The sequence below is a fragment of the Oculina patagonica genome, chromosome 4 (genome assembly GCF_052425735.1).
Source record: "Oculina patagonica isolate OP01 chromosome 4, crgOcupat, whole genome shotgun sequence".
Classification (NCBI taxonomy): domain Eukaryota; kingdom Metazoa; phylum Cnidaria; class Anthozoa; order Scleractinia; family Oculinidae; genus Oculina; species Oculina patagonica.
In genome coordinates, this window is record NC_135761.1 from 17,162,673 (window position 1) to 17,184,088 (window position 21,416).

The 21,416-nt window shown below is 39.7% G+C and overlaps 3 protein-coding genes across 4 annotated transcripts in view; 1 reads left to right on the forward strand and 2 right to left on the reverse strand.

The window, feature by feature from the left end:
- Positions 1–938: 938 nt before the first annotated feature.
- LOC144649768 (uncharacterized) lies at positions 939–8,723 on the reverse strand. Of its 2 annotated transcripts, none has more exons than XM_078509351.1 (11): positions 8,132–8,723; positions 6,806–6,855; positions 6,544–6,602; positions 5,409–5,618; positions 4,584–4,820; positions 3,834–3,882; positions 3,638–3,678; positions 3,440–3,489; positions 2,705–2,753; positions 2,050–2,128; positions 939–1,492 (listed from the first exon to the last, which is right to left on the reverse strand). In XM_078509351.1, exons 1-11 carry the CDS (start codon positions 8,293–8,295, stop codon positions 1,275–1,277), a joined length of 1,206 nt encoding a protein of 401 aa, XP_078365477.1. In that variant the 5' UTR covers positions 8,296–8,723; the 3' UTR covers positions 939–1,274. The 2 variants fall into 2 exon arrangements, with proteins under 2 accessions (XP_078365477.1, XP_078365478.1); XM_078509352.1 differs by having other exon boundaries at positions 2,711–2,753; positions 8,132–8,722.
- A 54-nt stretch (positions 8,724–8,777) lies between these two features.
- On the forward strand, positions 8,778–18,632 carry LOC144649757 (uncharacterized). The gene is made up of 12 exons (XM_078509338.1): positions 8,778–9,025; positions 9,613–9,791; positions 9,952–10,202; positions 10,869–10,990; positions 11,840–11,913; positions 13,198–13,275; positions 13,525–13,597; positions 14,964–15,075; positions 15,780–15,904; positions 16,371–16,446; positions 17,081–17,196; positions 17,328–18,632. Exons 1-12 carry the CDS (start codon positions 8,924–8,926, stop codon positions 17,454–17,456), a joined length of 1,437 nt encoding a protein of 478 aa, XP_078365464.1. The 5' UTR covers positions 8,778–8,923; the 3' UTR covers positions 17,457–18,632.
- Positions 18,633–18,687: 55 nt separating this feature from the next.
- LOC144649759 (uncharacterized) overlaps positions 18,688–21,416 on the reverse strand; it is a 32,816-nt gene continuing 30,087 nt past the window's right edge. Inside the window, exon 3 of the mRNA XM_078509342.1 lies at positions 18,688–20,173. Coding sequence (XP_078365468.1) covers positions 19,353–20,173 — 821 coding nt within the window. The 3' untranslated portion in view covers positions 18,688–19,352. The remainder of the gene's footprint in view (positions 20,174–21,416) is intronic.

The window sequence follows — 21,416 nt, forward strand, 5'->3', positions numbered from 1 at the left end:
AAAGCTGCATTTTGTTATGTTCGTTTTATTGTTTTGGTTATCTCCGGAGCCCGAAGCGAACTTACCGTTTTGTAGTTTTTTTGTTTCAGTGTTCAAGTTGTTTCGTATTACTTTGCTTCGTATCTGTTGAACTCTAGGGCGTTATGAAAGGTGTTTTTTTTATTTCTAACAATGGCAACGTGTTCTCCTTTTTGGGACAACTTTCTCTTATAAATGAGCTTTATGGGTTTACGATAATTATCTTGGTAAATAAAAGTAAACATATTTACAAGAAATAAAAATTAAGCTGTACCCCCTAAAACTTATATAACAAACAGTTTACATACAGGTATATGTCAAATATCTCCCTTACGCCATTGTGATGCACATTTATAATATTGTTAATTATATTTAGAAAATGTATACGTAGCTTCAATAATATACATTGCATTGTTCATTTTCATCTAGTTCCCTTTTTGACAATTCAATGCCCAATGATATTCGTCAAAACGTAAGTTTTCATCGTTAGAAATTTCGGAACGGGGCAACAGTACAAAATTTTACAGGGTCTGTGCTATTTTTGTAAAAATTAGCAAACCAAAACTCTGCATCGTAAGGATTCTTAGAACGCGGCAACAGTATAAAATTTCACACTAGGGACCTGCGTTTTTGTTGTACAAATTAGCACTACAAAGTGTGTAGGTCGATTGTTTTTCACTGATATGGTTCTTTCAGCTCGTTTTTTAAAAATTCAGAAAATGGATCTATTGTTAAGTAGTGATTTAATCTGGATCGGTTCACATTGATTTATTTATTAAAAGCTAGCTTGAAATGATGCAAGCCAATCTTACGGATAAGTTAGTGAAAAAACGTTAAGTGTGAACAGGACGGTCGATAGATTTAGAAGTCATGATCATAAGTGACCAATTAGAAGCAATCTTTTTAATTACAGTATACACCATATAGGCAACACCAAAGGATGCTACCCTTGTCTCATTCTTTTTCTTAAGCCACTCAGCAGAGAAAAGATCTAAACCATATCGAGTATGTTATTTTTTATGGGTTAAATGAGAGTGCTTTCTCGTGGAGTTGACAAAGTGTTGAGTTACATCGCTCATCTCAACGATACCATGCCAAAGATCAAAAGCTGCCAGCTTGCTGATAAATAACGGAATTATTCGTCTCAGGTAGGATACATAAATTTCAATTCACAGGTTTGCGATCAAAAATCTTGTGGTGAGTTTTAAAATCCTATTGACAGTGCGTCAAATTCGTTGTGTAGCGATACTTTCCATTCACACGAAGCCCTGTTTAGAGATGCCCAGTCGATCCTGAAGCGCTTTTGTTGTTAATTTTAAGTCCCTTTCGATGACATCAAGCTGTCTCCTGGTTTTACTTGTGTTGAAGGTTGGAGGCGGCTTGCTCCAGGGCATGGGCTGCGACACATGAGCGGACAAAGGTCTCCTTTTCCCTGTCGTACCTGAGCTTCCCACTGTAGATGAGCTTTTCACAGCTTAAAATATTAAAACAGAGGCAACGTTTACTACAGGTGCTATTAGTGAATTTAAAATGGTTAACAGGAGCACATAGTAAAAGTTAGTGAAAAGAATTTTGGAAGAGAATTTTTTTGTCTTCGAGCATCATAGATTCTCGACAGCCAAGAGTTGATGATCAGGACTAGCGAAACTGAAACGCGCGTAAAGACGGAAACACTTAAACAAAAGAGCAAACGATGATCAGCAAGGGTAATTGTGGAATTGTTCACAAGCCCAAAAAACGTAACGGTTGCAAAGTGCGGGGGACGTAAGGTAAGTCCAACTACGTTTGCACTGTGATGCACTAAACTTTGCTCTAACTCTATAAGCCTTCATGCTTGGCAAACCACAGATTTTCCAAATTGGTGTCCATACATTGCTTAAAAATACTTGGAGAATCAGCTTTATAGACCCTTCCCCTTAAGCTTATTACATCGGACTACTAATTGATTTAGGGGAAGTTAGCTGTCGATATACAAATACCGTTATGAAGGGTTGCTGTACACCCTTAATTATTGTATTCAGTTCTACATACCCGCCGTTTTGGGCCTGGGCCTAGACGACCGCACATTGCTTCCCTTTCCAGTCCCTTCGCCTGTTTGTGAACGAACATGCTTAAAAAAAATAAAATGCAAATAAGACATTAAAAAGGGAGAAACTCGAATTGATATTTTTTTATTGGGCATTATGGCAAAAGTAACAAATCTGTTCTAAAATAAAAATAAAAAATAAAAAAGCAAGCCAACTATAACAATTAAATTCTACTACAGTGTGCATTACAAACGACCTTACTGCAAGAACGCAATTTGGAAAGCTACAATCTTTGACAAAAGTTGTTGACACATCGATTACACAATCACGAATTTTTCACTATTTCACCCTTCTAATCTAAACTTGAATTTACGGCCAAAGAAATCCCCCCTACCCCCATCCAATGTTGTATGATTGCACAGAAAAACTTCTAGAAACAAACTACAACATTGGATGGCGGGGGGAGGGGGGGAGAGGGGAGGGAGTAGATTTTGTAAGGGCTCAAAATCAAAAGTTTAGAAAAAGGGGGGTTGAAAATGACTATGTGTCAAGACTTTTGTCACTCATTGTAGGTTGGGGAATATTGATGTTTTCAGGCAACGATAAATACCAGTCATTACATGTAAGTATTATGTTGAAACGAAAAACATTTATCTTACACCTACGTGAGATCCTTGTTTCTTTTCCTTTGGTAAATTTGCTTCATCCCTAGACGGTAAAACCGTGACAATCAGAATATTTCAAGTACAGTTGCTTCTCCAGTCATGTTAGCCCCTCTCTCCCTTCTTGTTTACATTGTATTTATATAGCATCGTTAAAGTGTAAAAATGGAACAAGTATTTACCATCATCGTTTTACCAAAAAAAATTGGCAGCATGTTCTTGAATTTGATATCTCAAAGCCTTAAGGAATTAACACAATTGACGGAAACGACTATTATTTTATTTTATTGTAATTAAATTTTAATTTAATTTAAATTTCATTTAATTTGAATTTTAATGTGGCTGAATGTTTTTTAGGCTACGTTTAAGTCGAGCCAATGCTGGTCAGCAATTAGTGGACCATGCGCAATGATTCCACATACGGGGTTTTTCCGATTCACACGTATCTTTGTGTTCCAGCTGCGTGTGGTAGTGCAATTCCGAAACGTGCGTTAGTGTTGCTGTTTTCTCCCTTACCCCCCTCCCTCCCTCATTGGTGGATCTGGTAAGTATTTCCACTGGCCTGGTCAGTGTGCCGGTGCCTAGTGGGTGGTTGCCGCTCCCAGAGTTGCCATGGATACCTGCATGCCCCGTGGAAGAAGGCATAGGTACCTTCCCAAAGCTCATCTTTTGACGATGAGTTTAATTGAAATTTAGTAGCACAAGTTTATAAGAAAGATAATTCGCGCTTACCGGCTTAGTGAGCTGGATCTTCTTCTCGTAAGAAAAATATCATCAGAGCTCTGAAACAAAGATAATAGAAAATTAAAGTCTTTGACCAAAGGAGTAAATCAATAACAGCATCAATATTTTATCATCAACAACGAAAATAATAGGAACATCAGCAACTGCAAGAATAATAATTATAGAAAACATATTTCACCCAGTTACCTTGCGTTCGCTTTTTACTTGACTACCCGTGGGAGATGCTTCTAAAAAGGTATGTATTAAAAAATGCATTAGTTCAGCTTGACTTAAGGTCACTCATTTATTTTGATTTACACATGATAGCACTGGTCAGGTGTAGTGAAATCAAAGCAAATGCAAAACGCTCTCTGTACGGAATAAAATGTTAGTTGAGACAAACCTTCACGAATTTTTTCATCCTCCAGATCTTCAAGACTATTTGTATGTCTCTGCATAAGGGAAAACGTGAAAATAGAATAAACAAAGTACACATGTACACAAAATGTTTCAACAGAATAGTTGCATGCAAGGTAAAAAAATAATCAAACAGTAAAAAACACTATTTCATGAAATTTAGTGCAGTGGTAGGATGAAGTGTTACTGTGGTTTTGAGCACGAAATAATTGAAAGAGATTGTCCAATTATAGGATGCAATAGATGTCATACATTTGTTAAATTCGCGATTTTTGCGATTTGAAAAAAAAAAAAAAAAAAAACCCGCGAACTTAAAGACCAGCGAAAAATAATGACCGCAAACTTTGACGTCGTGAAATTTAATGGACATAGAAAAAAAATGTAACTCTGTTTTCAAGGGTCCTAAACAATTTTTTTTACCGCAAGATGCACTGCTACAAGAAGCTATCATCTATTAACTTTAGATGTTAATCGGTGTCAATTATCACACTAAAGATCTTCTTTGGCATCTGAGTAATCATCTTCGCACAGAGAAATACAGCTGCCGATTAGGGCAGCATATTGGTTTTGTTGCAACTGTACAATTATTGTATTAAGGGAAAAATAAAGACTTGGAATCGTCAATTTCGCGAAATTAAATTACCTCGCAAAATTTTTCCCCGATCGAGAAATTAAAGACTCGCGAAATGTGATGAGTAAGTTTTTACGAGGTAATAAACTACAGATATAAACTTACTGCATGTTCCAACTCTGAAGAGACACAGTCTTTATTTTGGCTCCTGACTGGGCTAACAAGCAAGTTTCCAGCGATATCCAAGTCTGCCTCTCTCTGCACACTGTCCTTACGTGCCAGGTTGTGTGAGTGAAAATTCGGTGGAACTCTTCTTCTGAACTTTGCTTGAAGTTCTAGTTTCTGCTGTTCAAGTCGCTCTCGTTCCTCTGCTCTCTCACGCGCCCTTTCCTCTTCTCTGGCCTGTATTTATGATAAATGCATACAACACGATTTTTTAAAATGAGGCTAAATGTAATGCTGGCGTGGTTCAGTTAAACTCGGCCAATTCTGGCCAGCGCGCCCCGTGGCAGTCATTTTGGACTCCTTTAGTGGGCGCATCACATGCTTGCATGCGGGGTCGAAGGATTTCGTGTTTTTTTTCCAGTTTTTTAGACATGCAGAAGCGAGTATACATTGCCTCAGCGTTTGGTTTTTATTCGTTAGTTTTTGACATCTTTTTAACAACCAGGAAAGATTCCATAATATTATGTCTAGACCAGTTAAAATCCAAAAAAAATAATGTTTCATTTCCCTGAAGGTTTTACAAATTGTATAATATTGTGAGGCGGGTCTGCTGTCAATAAATGGCAATTTATCTTAAAGTGGACTCGGTCCTGATACATGTATAGCAAATAGTGTCAAGAGACTGGGAAAACGGAGCAGGTTCGTTGTAAAGTAACGAAAGCTGTTATAATGAATTTTTGGGGAAACAACCTTCATTATATCAGGTTTTGATTTCAGGTCAGTTGCACGATGATATTTAAAAGTAGTGGTCCATTTTTCTTGTACCTGAAGTAGCTGTAATGTATCGCTTTGAAGAAGAGCCACATTTGTTTGATGTTGCATGACATCCTTGTGTGACATTAGCTGTTCGTCAAGAAGTTCTTCTCTGTCACGCATGTACAAAAGCTGCTTGGCCCGCAGATCAAGTTCCTCCTCACAGTACATGCGATTTAGAAGACCAATAACCAGCCTGGCCCAGCCATTAAGGGCCCTTGACTGAAACAAAAGATAAAAGCCAAGGTCTATATGTACATACCTTTTTCTTTGTTCAAATGGATGAATTTTTTAGTTCAGGTGCCCTTGGACAGTTACCACCAAGTATCATAATGAGTGCTTCTCATGTCAGGTTATTGCATTACCAAAAATATATTGCTTATTGCTTATTGCTTTGCTTATTGCTTTGCTTTGCTTTGCTTTGCTTTGCTTTGCTTTGCTTTGCTTTCGCTTTCGCTTTCGCTTTCGCTTTCGCTTTCGCTTTCGCTTTGCTTTCGCTTTCGCTTTGCTTTGCTTTGTTTTAATTAATACCTTGCTTTGCCTTGCTTTGCTTTGCTTAATGCTTTGCTGTGCTGTCCTTTGCTCCTTTGCCGTTGTTGCACAGAAAGTACAGATATTTATTTTTGTTTATTAAGTACACATATTTATTTTAACTTATGGACCTAATTTTAATTTGTTAATTTTCACGCCGCACAACATCAAGTTGCAGCCAGAAAGCTGCCATTTTGTCAGTTAAGAAGTATCAGTTAAGAGGTATCTGAGCAGTTGAGATGTGCACTGAGGGTGCACTGATAGTTTTTTATAGCAGAAGTAATTTCCAGATGGTTTAATGATTTCTGGCCATAATATTGGTGCACCCCCATGAGCTCTATAAATTTGTCTGGACCATTTGAGTCATGGAAGTTATATGTTTACATTTTGGTGGAAATTTTATAACCCACTTAATTTGGTGTGTTCCGATTTCATGAAAAATTCATGGGCTTGAAAAGTAACAATGAAAGGGATGAATCTCCATGAAAAATGGGTTGATCCATTTTTAATGGTTTTAAATATTTAAGTAAGATTTTCGTCAACTGAAAATACAACTCAATTGATAGAAACAACTTTACATTATTTTAATAAAGGACTGGACATAGTATTGACATACCTTGGGTGTGGCTGTAAACTCATTTAGTTCTGACTTTTGAATCTTAGGTGGTGCCACTCCTGTAAGTCATGCAAATGTTAATTTTTAATGAAACAACATTTTCAACAACATGTATGCGTGCCAGCGAAAAGAGCTTGTCTCTCTTTGGATAATTAAGACACTTTTAATAAATTCGGAATAAGGTAATATTCTTTTAAAAATTACATTTGATCACCCTGTAGGTGTAATTCAACAATTTAGTCAATACATTTTGTTAACTTACCAACAATTTTTGCAACATGCCTTGTTGCTGTTTCATCTCCCTGCCATGCTCTTTACAAGGAAAAAAAAGAATTAGAAAAAAAAATCAAATCATGGCGATATTTCTCTATTCTTCTTTGGAATTGGTGTAAAACAAACATGGATTACCAGTTGTAGCACATCCTATGAAAATCAAGCGGCAAAGCTAGGAGCCACATATAGTGCACATGTAGGCTCTGTGTGCGAGCTGCAATGTACCAGTACATTTCACTGTATGTACCTTTCACTGCCACTGCCATCTTTTGATGGCAAAATATTTCTTTTCTTTTCTGTAGTCTGTAGTCTTCAAGGAATACTTAATAAAATTCAAGGACTGCTTGCATTGTATACTGACAGAAACCCATAAGGGTTGGAACATGTAACTCCCTATGATTTGCAATTGTACAAAGCCTTCCCACATTCGTTTCCATCAAGTACCATATTTGAAAAATCGGGGAAAAAATTAACCAATCAAAGTTGCAATATTTGGATTGAATTCACAGAATACGCTAGCTCACGCTTGATGGCATAATCTTGTTTTTGAACAAACTTGGTTGAATAAAGTTGAATCTGGTTAAATTCTCCTGTTTTTTTGTCCTTAAGTAGTCTGGAGAACATCACTTGGTTTCTGTAAGAAATTTATGGCGTTTAGGTCGGAATTCAAGTAACTCACCGCAAAACTGAAAATGTGGTTGCGTGTGTGGTTACGTGTGTAAAGCATTTGCATACAAACTCTTCGTGTTTCCAAATATGGTACTTGGCAAAACTGAATATTCAAACGCTGTGAATGCACACTACACATTTCTGCAACCCTTACGAGTTTCTGATACTGATCTATGGACTTTTCAATGAAGACATGTACAAACCTTATTCTGCAAAATTACAACTGAGCCTGACTTAGCATTAACTAACTTGTCAGCTTACATTAATTGATTGTCACATGACTTAAGTGTAGCCTTAAATTTGGTTAAGAAGTTGAGGTTGTTTCACAAGCACATGTAGCCCTAGGTACCAGAGGACTTTTGGCGTGCATGGTGGAATACTTGTTGGCGAATGATTGACACTAGGAATTGTACAAGAAAACCTCTGGCACCCAGGGTAAAGCACATGGCAGCTTGGTTATCTTACAATCTTTTCCTCATGTGAATGTGGGAGACACATAATGAATGGCAAGGGGGGGGGGGGGTGGAGGGGGAGGGGAGTGCTCTCTTAACAGTGCTTCCTTTGACATGCCCCAAACTTTCATTCACTACATTGATTGTGGTAAAATGTGGCCATATATCAAACTGAATTGATTTGTTAAGCTTACCTGCGAACCAGATAAATAACACACTGGAGTTGATCTCTAACTTTCTGAGTTTCCACCTGGCTTTGCAGAAGCTCCACCTTCAATTTGTTCACTAAATCCCTAAGAGCTTGACACTCAGTAGAGGCGCTTCGACGCCTCTCTTTGTCTGTTAGTCCCCTCTGCATGGCAAAGGCCAGTAATTTAAAGCTTATATTATTTTATATAATGTGTACAACGTCGATCATTCATGGATGTAGGTGTACAATAAAATTATATCCTGAGCCATGTACGCCTCGGATTTTTCTGAACCAAGAACCTCCAGGAAAGTCAGATCTAGTAGCACCTTGTTGTACTTTCAAAAATCGTCGATGTGCCAAAGAAACCACACAAACTGCCTCGAACTTTTTGTTGGATATATAAAGCCTACAGCCAGATCGCAACGTCTGAGCCAAGGATCTTCCAAAATTAGCCAGAAAATAAGCTACGACTTTGCTGAGATATAGTGAATAACAACTCTCATATTCCTTGATATTAAACACGGTTGCAGGGCTTTTCGAAATCTTTGTTTCAAAACAGTTAATGTAAAGTTTTCAAGTTGTTTATAAACAACCACAATGGAATTCGTCCGCCATTTTGAATTGTTACGAGAAACTGCTGACCCGATTTACATCGTCGATGTTACCACGTGACTGAGAAAAATTGTGTAGCGCGGGCTCAATGGCGGGATTTTGGTTATTTACGTGACAGAACAGAACTCGTGACAGAAATTTCGATGGAAATGTACCTCTGTTTATACGAGCTGCACTAAAAAGAATGAGCTTTGATGAGAAGGCAAAAGTGTTTGTTAACACTTTTCAAGATTTCACCCGAGACCAGCAAAACGAGGTGTTAAAACAAATCCTTCTCAAGTGCCAGGTTTGCATTTAACGTTTTTCAGCTGTTTTGTGTTAATCTGTACTGATTTGTTTTAATCAGTTAACTAATAAATCAACTGAAGTTCAGATTATACAATTCGATCGCCATGTATGTACAATGAAAGGTCACATTCCTTAGAAAAGCGATGGAAAGAATTGAGTTGGGGTGTTGGGGTAGGGGGCCTGGGAAGTGGGGGGGGGGGGGTGGTACCAGATTGTTTCCCAACAATCTGGTACTGATAGTCTCTTATTCTGCTGGTCAGCAAAAGGAGAGAGGAGAAAGGGCTCTGGGAATATAACTTGACTGAATTCCAAAAGTTGTACTCGTACTTGATCTCATACTCCCACTGCTATCTAAAGGTCATTATTAGTCCAGGGCTGTGCTCTAAGGGTGCCCGGGTGCCTCAGGCGACTAACTTTTGTCTTTAGGTGACCAGAGAATCTTATTTCTTTCCTATAAGCTTTATGCTGGGCACCCTGGATCTCATAGTTTGGAACCTTTAGGCTCCTTGTAAGTTTTCTTAGAGCACAGCATTGTAGTCCAGTTGCAAATTAAAACATCTGTTTTCGGTATAACTTTTTTTTCAGCCACTGCAGTTAAGGTTGCTTTACAATGAGTTAAAACCACTCCTTGCTGTAGACTTTGTGGCATCTCTTCCAAAGGAGTTGGCAGAACGGATCTTCTCATTTCTTCCGGTGACATCACTGTGTCGTGTTGCACAGTGTAATAAATTGTGGAGGGAAAGGTCGAATCATAATGCAATTTGGTATGTTTTTGTTTTTATTTTTGGTACTCGTTATTTATATTTTAACATGTTCTGTACATGTTAAGAGTATGTGTTATATATACATGCATGTGTAGCAACCGAAACTGTTGCTCAAAGGATAACTATTTTACTCACAAAATTAATAATGAATCATTTGTAGGTATAGTCATTGTGTGCAACAAGGATGGGACAGGTTTGGTGAAGATCTTCTTCAAACGCCTCATATGCCTGCCTCTCAAAGTTCTAACATACCATCAACAGATGAAATCTCTCTAAGGCCTGTTACCTGCCGATGGAAGAGCATCTATATTCGGGCCCTATCACTTGACAGGAATTGGGCACAAGGTCGATACTCTGTAGCACCACTTCTGAGAGGACACAAAGAACCTATCACCTGCATGAAATGTGATGGTAATTACATCTTGTGAGTTGTACTATTTTATTCCCAAGATCTGTAGAACCTATAGTATCTAAATTCAAACCGGCTGACATTCATCATTCATGTATATTTAATACAGTATGGTCAAGCCTCCACTTTATTATTTCTTCTAGTTGAATTTAGTATGACTTTTGATTGCCTTGCATTGGGTGTCCCTGTGTGCCAAATTAAAAAAACCAAAAATGCAGATCCTTGGTGTCAAACCTGTGGACCACATTTGACTTCAAATACATGTGTACATTAACTCCTTACTCAATGTGCTTTCTATGACTTTCATTTTGAGATCATTGACAGTAAGTACTAACTCTCTAAAGCAGTCTGTGGGTGCCGTTCCAGGGTTGTCAAAATAAGCCGGCAACCGGCGCATTTCACCGACTGTTCCGAATACTGCGCCGGCTACTTGGAATATTAGTAGGTCAGTTCTGAGTGTGTGTTATCAAGTTCTGAGTGTTTCATATCCCCCTACTTTTTGGATGGAACCTGCTACTCAAAAACTCACTGACAACCCTGCCGTTCTCAATACAGATTTTCCTCCAGTTGGCCTTAATTTGTTTTTTGTCAACATGTTTGCAAATTGTCATAAATATTAATTTTTTTTCAAGTGTTTACTAATTTATTAATAATTATTATTTTTCCAGGTAGTACCATTGTGTCTGGTTCATCAGATAACACTGTGCGTGTATGGGATGTTAAAACAGCTCAGTGTGTTCTAGTGTTGGACTCCCCACACACTGATTCAGTGAGATGTGTGGAACTGAAGGTGATTTAATTACGGTAATCAAAAATAAAATAGATATGCTGATATTTGGTAATCTGGATTCATTTGGTAATTTGGTGTTTAAAATTATTTTATCATATTATAAGGAAATACTATTTAGGAACATACATGTACTGAATGTGGGAGGCGTGGTAGCCAAATGGTTAGTGCGCCGGACTCCGGATTGAGCGGTCCGAGTTCGAGCCCCGGCCGGGGTCACTTGTGTTGTGTTCTTGGGCAAGACACTTTACTCTCATTGTGCCTCTTTCCACCCAGGTGTATAAATGGGTACCGGCGACATAATGCTGGGGGGGAACCTGCAATGGACTAGCATCCCATTCAGGGGGGAGTAGAAATATTCCTAGCCACTTAATGCTACGGAAACCGGGATAAGCTCTGGCAATGTGGGCCGCTTGGCTCGTGGCTTCTCCTTTCCTTTCATGTACAACTGAATAGTTTACTGTAGTCAAACCTAAAAAGTAACGAGGATGGCTAAGATGAAAAAATGATTCAGAAAACTTTGGGTGAGTTTTTATTTAAACTGTCTCATTCAGACTCAAAAGTTGAAATATATGGCTCTTAAAAGGTGAATGAATTAGGAAAAACCTTTAAAGGTTCATAGCTGTGTTCTAGCAGTGCCCGGGTGCCACAGGCGAGTTACTTTTGTCTTTGGGTGACTTGTGTACTTTGATACGGTAACCATGAAAGCTTTTAAGTGCTGGGAACCAAAGATTTCTTACATACAAGCCTTTGGGCACCCTGTAATTATTCTACGAGCACAGCTTGAGGTTTTCTTCAGAGAAAAAAAAAGTAGACAGTGTATATTAAGCAGATTGTATCGATCTGTTGCAGGATTCTCTCTGTGTAACTGGCTGTGCTGATGCTGTAATCAGGCTATTTGATCTTAAGTCTGGACGATGCCTCAGGTTTGATTGATGAATGCATTCATATTATAGCTGCCATCATGACTAAAACCATCTTTTCACTCTCTCCAATGATGAATAATAAATAAATGCAATTTAATGTTGGATAGTATCTGAGGTGAGAAATTGGTACAGAAGACTGTACTGTAGCTCTTGGCATACACTGTACCTTGCAGGTCTATGATGCTATCCAATAAGGTTAGCCATGCATGCCATTGGAAAAATATTTTTAAACTGCCCTAGTGTTGCGGTCCCAAGAGAGGCCCGCAGCCCTAAATCTTGACAGTGACCAGCAGATTACACTGCCGGTACGTACCGAGCATGTGCACCACATTTATTATCAGGCTTGAGCTCAATCTGGAAGTTAGAAAATTTCTTCTTCCACCAAGAATGATCAGAATGTGAAAAATGTATCAATCACGACAGTTTGTCGCAGTTCTGGAAGTTGAAAATCTGCTTTTCAAGAACGATTACAATGCAAAAATGTGTCAATCTCAACAGTTTGTCACATAAGATGAAGGCTTCTGTCACATGAAAGATTGCAAACTTATGTTTTGCAGACGTTGTTTAGGCTTTGCTGTTGAGAAAATTTGCTGTGCTGGTATCAGATAAACCACAGCAAAATGAATGATTCCAACACTGACAACATAGCGTGTTTAATGACGGAGCTAAGATCACATCTTGATTCTCATCGCTTGCCCTATTACACTTTGCAAAACTGTCAATCATAAAACAACTCTGATGGGTTCAGGACAATAGAAAACGATAAAATCATGCATTCCTTGCGTGACACGTTACTAGAAATAATTGTCTTTTGTGCAGTGATTTACCAACAATGTCTGAGAAATTTTGCGACCTGTTTAATAGAATAATTGCCGTGAAACATGAAAGTATTTTGCAATCTAAAATTATGCACGCTTTCACCAGTACCTCCAATTATTGCCCACATCTTAAACACAAGACTCTATAAGTGCATCTTGGCCCGCACTTTCTAACTTGTGGTTACCACTAGTTCTCAATCCAAGTTAAATTTTAATTCAATTTAAAATTTTTAGAATTTAATTTTGGACATAGTCTGTAACTTTACCATATAGTTCATGAAACGGAATCTTTGGGCTTTGTAGCCAACATAGTAGGCACAGGAGTATAGATAGGGCCTGGGTTCCTGGGTGGCAGGAGCCCTGAGGTGCAGCAGACAACATGCATCCCCAAACTTTGCACCCTTAAATTGTATTCTCCTGTTTCTGTTATGCAGGCTATACAATGAAGTGAATCTGTGTATTGCAGGTCATTTCAAGGCCACACTGGTGGTGTAGAGCATGTATCTTTTGATGGAAGTACAATTGTAAGCGCTTCTACTGATCTGTGAGTAATGCCATTACATTTTTGATTTCAGTACGCTTAGTGTAGCTTGTAATTCTACTGGTCTTCTATTGTGCTATTGTTTTTAACTTGTGGCTAGGGACATTGTTCCTGTTGTTTGTTCTATTGTTCTCTTAAAGGGTAGCAAACCATTCACGTGTGACCATGTAAAAGTTGCTACCCAACTCTTTAATTTACCCTTCTTTGTTACGTTGCAACTACAGTGTCTAAATGTGATTTGTATTGTTCTAGAACTGTCCGTGTGTGGAATTCTGACACTGGTAAGCTGATCCACACAATGACTGGCCATTCAGATGAAATACAGGTAACATAAATAATTGTTTTGTTATTACAATTGTAATTTAGAAGTATCGTCTACTGACTATCTCGTTCTTTCTCTGTTCGATGTTTCAAATCCCGTCACATCGTCAGATTTGTTTTCCTTTTTTTTCTTGGAGCTTGCTACTTTGTTATTACCTGTGATTAGAAATCACTTTTGTCAGTACCGTACAATGTAAATCCTCTAATATCCCCACCACCCCCTTTTTGAAGCAAGAAGTTTCTCCTCCCTCGTCCTTCTTTTCCTTCACATCCAAATATGTAGTGTTTGGGAAACAAAGGAAAAAAGGAAAAAAAACTCGGCACTTTTTGAGTACCTTGGACAAATTTACCGCTCACCCGTTCGATATTACCCCCTCCCTCCGAAACAATGTTGGATTTGCTATCTGCAAGACTTGGACTTTTGTCGCTCATTGCGGACTGGACAAATTGAACTTTGAATATCCTCATTTAGGAAAATGTGTGCAAACTAAAAGAGAAGTAATGCGGCAGTGGAAGCCGTGAGTCCCTTTGCTCCGACGAAGGGCTGACGCTCGAAACGTGAGCTTAACAAAAAGTCGCCCCGGTGGTGTATTTACCTTAGTTTACCAACTTACAGCTGAGTTAACTAACTAAGTATTTCATTTGCCAGCCGACACAGCACGACAGTTTCTTTAGAAACGAATACCTTTGTTCAGCTTACACTCATCTCTCATTTACATTATAGCGGACACGCTCGGGGCATCGTTTTGTGTCCGTAATAGCAAGAGTCCGTAATAGCGGGGTGTGAGGAAAAAAAGTGCCGTTAACATACGTTAAATAATATAGTCTGTGACAAACGTATCAAAACAGTGGCGAAACTGCCAAGCTGTCGTTGGGTATGGGGGGTGAGGGCTGGGGGAGTCTTGCGGGGATAGGCTAAAAGTCTTTTGTACAGTTACTAAAGGAATTTATGCAAAATAAATAATCCAAAAGCCTTTTAAAGTGTGTTTTTACAAATAACAAACGACAGACCAGACAGACTGCAGTTTTACGTAATAATGTTATATGAAAAGTTCGTGGTGTCCGCTTTATCGAGAGTCAAAAACAATGATATAAACTGTTATGTTGGTACCTCGAAAGTGTCCGTAATTCCGTAACAGCGAGAGTCCGTAACAGAGGGTTTCATTTTCAGTCAAACCTCTAAACCTCTATAGCGTCGGGGATCTGGATTTTGTCCGTAATAACGGGGTGTCCGCAAGGCAAGACTTATTTGATGAACCAATTACGTTACTTGACTTATAGCGTTTACCCTGAAGTGGGAAATTGGCCGGTCCCGTTTATGGGGAGTGTACGTTAAACTTGGCTGAACCCATGTAAACGTTAATTTCAAGGTACTGGTTAGACGTGATGACCTCGTGATTACTACGTCATGGGATGAAACCATACGGATGTGGAACGTTAAGTCAGGCACCTGTCTGTTGACTCTGAGAGGTCACACGGAAGGTACGCTGCGTGATTTAGAGCTTACATGTATATTATTACCAGTTCAAAGTCTGGAAAGTACGACCCCTGTATGCCCGTAATACTGAAGTATTGAATGGCTTATTGGCTTAAGAAACCAAAAATTAAAGAATGTTAAAAGGGCAAGAGCTTGGCGAAGGCGGGTTGATTTGTAATGCTTTCGATTTGTGGCGATTTTATTAACAGTACTGTGAGTTCAGTTTCACTCTTGAAACTGGAATTGGAATCTTCTGACGAGTTTGATTAAACGGAATTGAAAAAGTATGAAAAATAATGTCTTGACATAGCCTGGATTCTGCCAGCTGGAACCGTTTTCCTGTTCGCTGTTGTAAAATGACTTGTGCTCTTTTAGTAACTTAGTCTGCTTTCAAGCCTGTGTCCCATCAGGCAGCCCCCCCCCCCCTCTCATGGGATATTTCTCCATGGCAGGTTTACCCCCAAGCCCCAGCATTGAATTCGCCCGTACCCATTTATACACCTGGATGGAGAGGGAGGTACTATGACTAATGAGAGTAAAGTTTCCTGACCAACAACACAACACAATAACCTCGGCCAGGGCTTGAACCCGGAAGGCAGGATCCGGAGTCCAGTGCACGTACCATAAGCTCCTGCAGCTCACACCTTTAAGAAACTTGGTAACAACAAATACGTTGGATCGTAACGATTGGATTTCTTTTGATGAACAGCTGTATACTGCTGTGACTTTAACGACAAGAAGATAGTTAGCGGAGGTGGTGATGGGTTGATTAAGATCTGGGACGCTCACACAGGAGACAACACGTATTCTTTGGTTGGACACACAGGAGAAGTGGTACGTGTTGAGACAATCTTTCCGCAGAAGAATCATAAGCACGTCTTTGGGAAGCTAAAGAACGTGCCCAGACCCAGTGATATTGGTTTGGTTTGACACACTTAAACCGGCGTGAAGTTGTAATGTGAAGAACAAAAAGAGAGGTTGACTAACGATGAGAAAGATCGTAATAATACTGTTTCAAAATAGCAAGGCTCGCCTAGTTTAGTTTGGCTCAAATTACTTGAAAATATTGCAAAGTTTTCTTCTTGTAAAACGATATCTTTTACAGTTAGATTATGCGCTTGAAATTTCTACCAGGTGATAGTCGCAGGTCGAACTCATAGAAATTGAGAGCGAATAATCGAACTGTTTAACTGAAGTCTCGCAAAAGTACTTCCAGTTGAAGAAATTCCAGTTATTACGCTGATAGTATATGAGAAGCTCAACCAATTTCATTGAAAACCCTTGTACTTTTTTTTTTCAGTACTGTTTGCAGTTTAATGACGACGTCATCGCGTCTGGCTCGGCAGACAGTACCGTACGACTATGGAGTCATCAAGGTATGTGACATCTCGCGATGGTTTGCGCCAATGGCTGCCATCTTTTTTGTATTTCCACCAATCATACCTATACAATGTAACATAATTTATTAACAGACTTACTGTACAAGGACTGACCGAACACTGTTGACGAACCTTATACGAGTCCTTCAGCCAATAACATCAAGGCAAATCTAACTAATCAGCCTTAATAGAACAGACGTATGTCATCATCGACTGACAAACAACTTTTCACTTGTCTCTGTAGAGACTTCTGCTTAGGTTGTTGATCACCAGCAGTCCAACCACACTACAGCAACTACAGTCCTTTTTCACACTGACCTGTGCATTCACACTGTTTAAACTAATCGCTTTCTTCTACACATTCATACTTAATGACGAATTCAAAATAAAGCTAGCCGTATGTGGGATGGATTTTTCCCACATTTGAATCCTGTAATGTGACCCAACTCGGCAGTAGAACGTACGACCAGCGTGAAAAAGGTCATGGGTTTGCCTTCTAAAATTAATATCACTAACTGATTAAAATTAAATCTTCCTTTTTTTTCTATGTAACGTATCATATACCATCGTTTCTTTTTATGCTTTGAGTCGACTGTCATTTTTAAATGACAAATACTTGTTTGATATCCAGGTGTTTTGCTTCACACTTTGGAAGAGCATATCGGCGTTGTCCGTTGTCTGTGTCTCTCAGGATATCGACTTATTTCCGGTGGAGACCGGAAACGCATCGCAGTCTGGGATGTTAAGGTTTGTGGGGAAATCTAAGAGCGTAGCAGGGAAAAGAAAGTTTGAAAAGTTTAAGGCATTTGACTATTTTAAATATTACTTTGATAGCAATCTCATTGAACTGCAAGTATTATTCTAATTTTGCCCCACAGGAAGGTAAACTGTTGAGCGTGCTGCACCGAAACCCAACATTACTGCACCTAATGTGGGCTGATGATACCAAGCTAATCACAGCCTCACCGGATACACCAGGAACAATAACAATCATCAACTACTGGTAGGCTTAGGCCATGTGTGAATTTACACGGTGATAGCACGTGAACACTCGCGTGACGGTTCGTTTGCACACATCTCAATTCCGAGATTGCAGTGTCGATGTCCCTTACGCGAGAACCACTGAATCAGCGGAAATAACCACCTTGCTGGCCCGCTTGTGCAGAAAGGGATGAAGGAATCTAACAGGAAGCGCTTCCTTCTCCTTTCTTCTTTTTTCTCTGCGTCTACTACGCGCGCAGGGTTTACTGGTTGCTACTCCCGTCCCAGGAAAGAAGCGAGGCACTGGGAGGGAGCTTACACGGGCTTGCGCTGGTTTGCATCAAACAACTGTACATATTGAGTGTGAGCAAGAACAAACGTGCACAGACGAACGTCTGTTGTTACAAAAAAATCATATGAAAATGTACTTGAGAAGTTTCATCCGGTTCCCTTGACTTGACCCAAACGAATAGCACCTCGCAAAGAAGAAGCTAGCTCTAGAAGGGGACTGATGTCGACCAAACAGACAAGCTACTTAACGATAGTATTTGGGTTTCATATAAGCAGATTTTATGTGACCAAAAAGTAGATGTTTGCCTCTTGTTGAGCACAAGAGACCGCTCTCTATTAACCTGTGCATGTGTGTATACCGTCCCAATACAAGTGATGATTTCGTTGGAGCGTACATGTAGTAAAAGTTCAAGAGATGAGAGACACTCGCACCAATTTTTGCGTCGGAAATACATTGCAAGTTATTTGCCTGACAAACGAATGGTCTGATTTATATTTATTTCTTTTATTGTTAGTTATGAAGGTACATGGCATGGTACAGACTTCCTTCCTTGGCGATGCATTGATTTTTTTCCTTTAATCTATTTTGTTTTAGAACACACAAAAACAAATATGTTACAATACATCTCTAAAAAATACTTTCTTACAATAATTCAACGACCGAGCATAAGTATAACCCAGTTACCGACTATTAGTCAAACTCGCAACTTGATTGGCTACGCAAGGGCGACCTTATTTTCGAAAGACTGCCCTGAAAGAGCGCAAGTAAAATTGCCGAAATCACAAACAAACACTATAAATAAAACACTTTCACTGAACTTTTTTGCATAGATCGGTCTCTGGTCGACTTTTGATAGTTGGCCCGGTGCTTGGTCCCTCGCCAACTATCTGCCGATACGGAAAACTCGAGCTTGCCTTCGCTTTTTCGTCCCATTTTTTTTTTTTTTTTTTGTATATAGAAATTGTTAATTAAACGAGCGACTTGGAGGATCGTGTCTAATCCAACATTAAGAAAACCTTAAGAAATTCAGTGACCGAAAAATGGAAGTATGGGTGAAAATACCAGCTGCCACTCGTTGTTTACGTCTATAAGAACTTATAACAGTTTTTACCTACGACGGCACTCTGAGTGTCTGCAGGACAGGTGGTTGTGCGGGATCTCGTTGCAGGTACTAATCTTGGACAAAACCCTTGAGATACTACTCGAATTGTACCAATTCGGCTACCAGCTTACTTATCCTTCAATGTTATGGTATAAAAAAGATGAAAAAGATTCAGGATGAGCTAAAACCACTCCTCACAGAAAGAGAATGGATAAAATGCATTTGCCTATTAGTCTGAGCTGAAGGGCATGCGATTTTTGCGTTTGACCACTGTGTAAGTTTTGTCCAAGATGTAGCCTCTATGATGAGCGGTTTTGTCCTAAGGTGGGAATAGAAATCAAACCTGCCTTTTCCCGCACTCGCTTCGCGTTCAAATCCGCCCGTCCTCAGATTTAGACCACAATTATTACTCAAGAACAGGACTTGCACAAACGGAATTCTCTATTGGCTTGCCTGGTGCGTTGTTTTTACATGTAACAATGAACTCGGAACAGCAATAAAATAAGAAGGCACGCATCTCTTTCTGTTCTAATTTACTGAGCTGCCATCGAAATCTATCAGCACGTATCCGTCAGCAGTATTCACTTCATTACTTGGTAATAACACATCAGTGTAATAGGACCCACCCCCTCCACCCTGCGCACCATATGATGAGGCGTGCACACCACCTCCAGAGTATCCACCTCCACCCCCTGGGAAAGATTTGTATGCCGCGCCACCCCCACCAAATCCACCAACTCCATCTCCCGTGCCTCCCATACCACCATTAAAAAAGGACTTCCCGGCCTGGTCACATGAGCGAGGAAAGGTACACGTTATTTTAAAACTACACTTTCCATCTCCTTTAAAACCACCCCCGCCCCCTGCGTCGTTTATCTCAGTAGCGCAAACTGACCCACCCAGACCATTTGCGCCACCATACACGCTCCCATTCCTGCTTGTTTGGCCGTTGTCCCCATTCATTGCCGTAATCTGATTGCTTCCCCCACCCCCACCACCAGCTACCGCAAGAAGCGTATTATCACTGAAAGCAACAAACGTGCCCCCACCCCCTCCCGCTCCGGAACTTCCGTTAAGGCCTTTCTGGCCGATTAGAAGGTGAAGTTTAATTCCCTCGGTAAGTCGTACCTCCCCACCTATAATTGCACCGTATCCCCCACTGGTAAGTGAGTCTCCGCCCGAAGCCCCTGCTACAGTTAACGTATATAAGGCGGTGAATGGCACTGTCCAGATTTGTATCCCTTGGTTAAGTGTTACTGTCCCATGAAGAGACGTGTTGGCGTAGCCAGCCGTTGATATCGGTCCAGAGTTGCCCTGCATCCCAAGGGTGGTAAAACGGAATGACAATGCTAAAAAAAGAGAAAAGGAATAAAAATTAAAGTAAGGAACCTTTTTGATAGATCCATAAAATTGTATAAAGATGTGCTTAGCGGGGGGGGGGGGGGGGGGTATCTTGGCAAATATTCAAAAGGATTTAAAAAGTCTTGTAGGAAGATTCAACAAAAAAATATACAATGGAGAGTTCATTACATTCACCTTAGAATAATTCTGCATTCTGCACGTAGGTTTCAATTTGTTAAAGAACACAGAAAATCTGCGAGTTTTTCAGAACTCGTTCTGGGGTATAAATTTATCACTTAGACCAGAGGTATTGCACATCTTACGAGTCAATTACGGTAACCATACTTTCTTCTTCAACTTGGTGACAAAGTCATGTCAGTTCAATTTATGCATGGAAAGCGATTTGTGTCCTTCTTGGGGTATCGGGATATTTAAAGCTTCCTGATGAGGCCCTGTTAGGGGGGTTCAGTTATCCCTTATCCCTTTAATTCGAAGCACAGTTATCCCTTATCCCGAAAAGTATCACCAGCGTTATCCCTAAAAGTATCTTTGGTGGAGTTATCACCGTACAGAAAAGTGAAGTCGTATTTCTAATGATTATCAAGAGTGAAAAAGACGTTTTTAGCTAAGACAGCCATTATTACATCCCTTTCAGGCCATTCCCTAAGATAACTAGAAATATTCACGGTATTTGAAAGTAAAAGAAAAGATGTCGATGTCGTGGTTAACCTTAGCTGAGGAACGTGAAAAAAAGATGAACCATCAACGCTTCTTTGCGATCTGCCAGTGTCCATGAGATATTTATTATTATTATTTTTTTTTTTTTTGGGGGGGGGGGGGGTGGAAGTTGGGGGAATTGGGGGAGGGGGTTGAATGATGGTTAACAAAAAAGAAAGGAAACACTGACCACTTCTGTACGAGGCAGTTCGAAATCAAGAAATTCAATGTGGTCTCTCACCCCAGGCATATCCGGGACAAAAACGGTGCTCTTGGGTTCAAAGTGTTGCTTAAACTGTCTCGTTACGACCGATAACCGATCAAGGGTGTAAAAAAATTTCAGCAAAAGTGTAAAAAAGGCAAGTTGAGTGTGCTAAAAACAGAGCCCGGAAGTCACAGAGCTTGTTTTTAATTATCCCTTAAACTAATCCTGTTATCCCTTATCCCTTAACTATTTTTCCCGTTATCCCTTATCCCTAAAATTATTTTTCCTGTTATCCCTTATCCCAAAAACCCCTAACAGGGCCTCCCTGA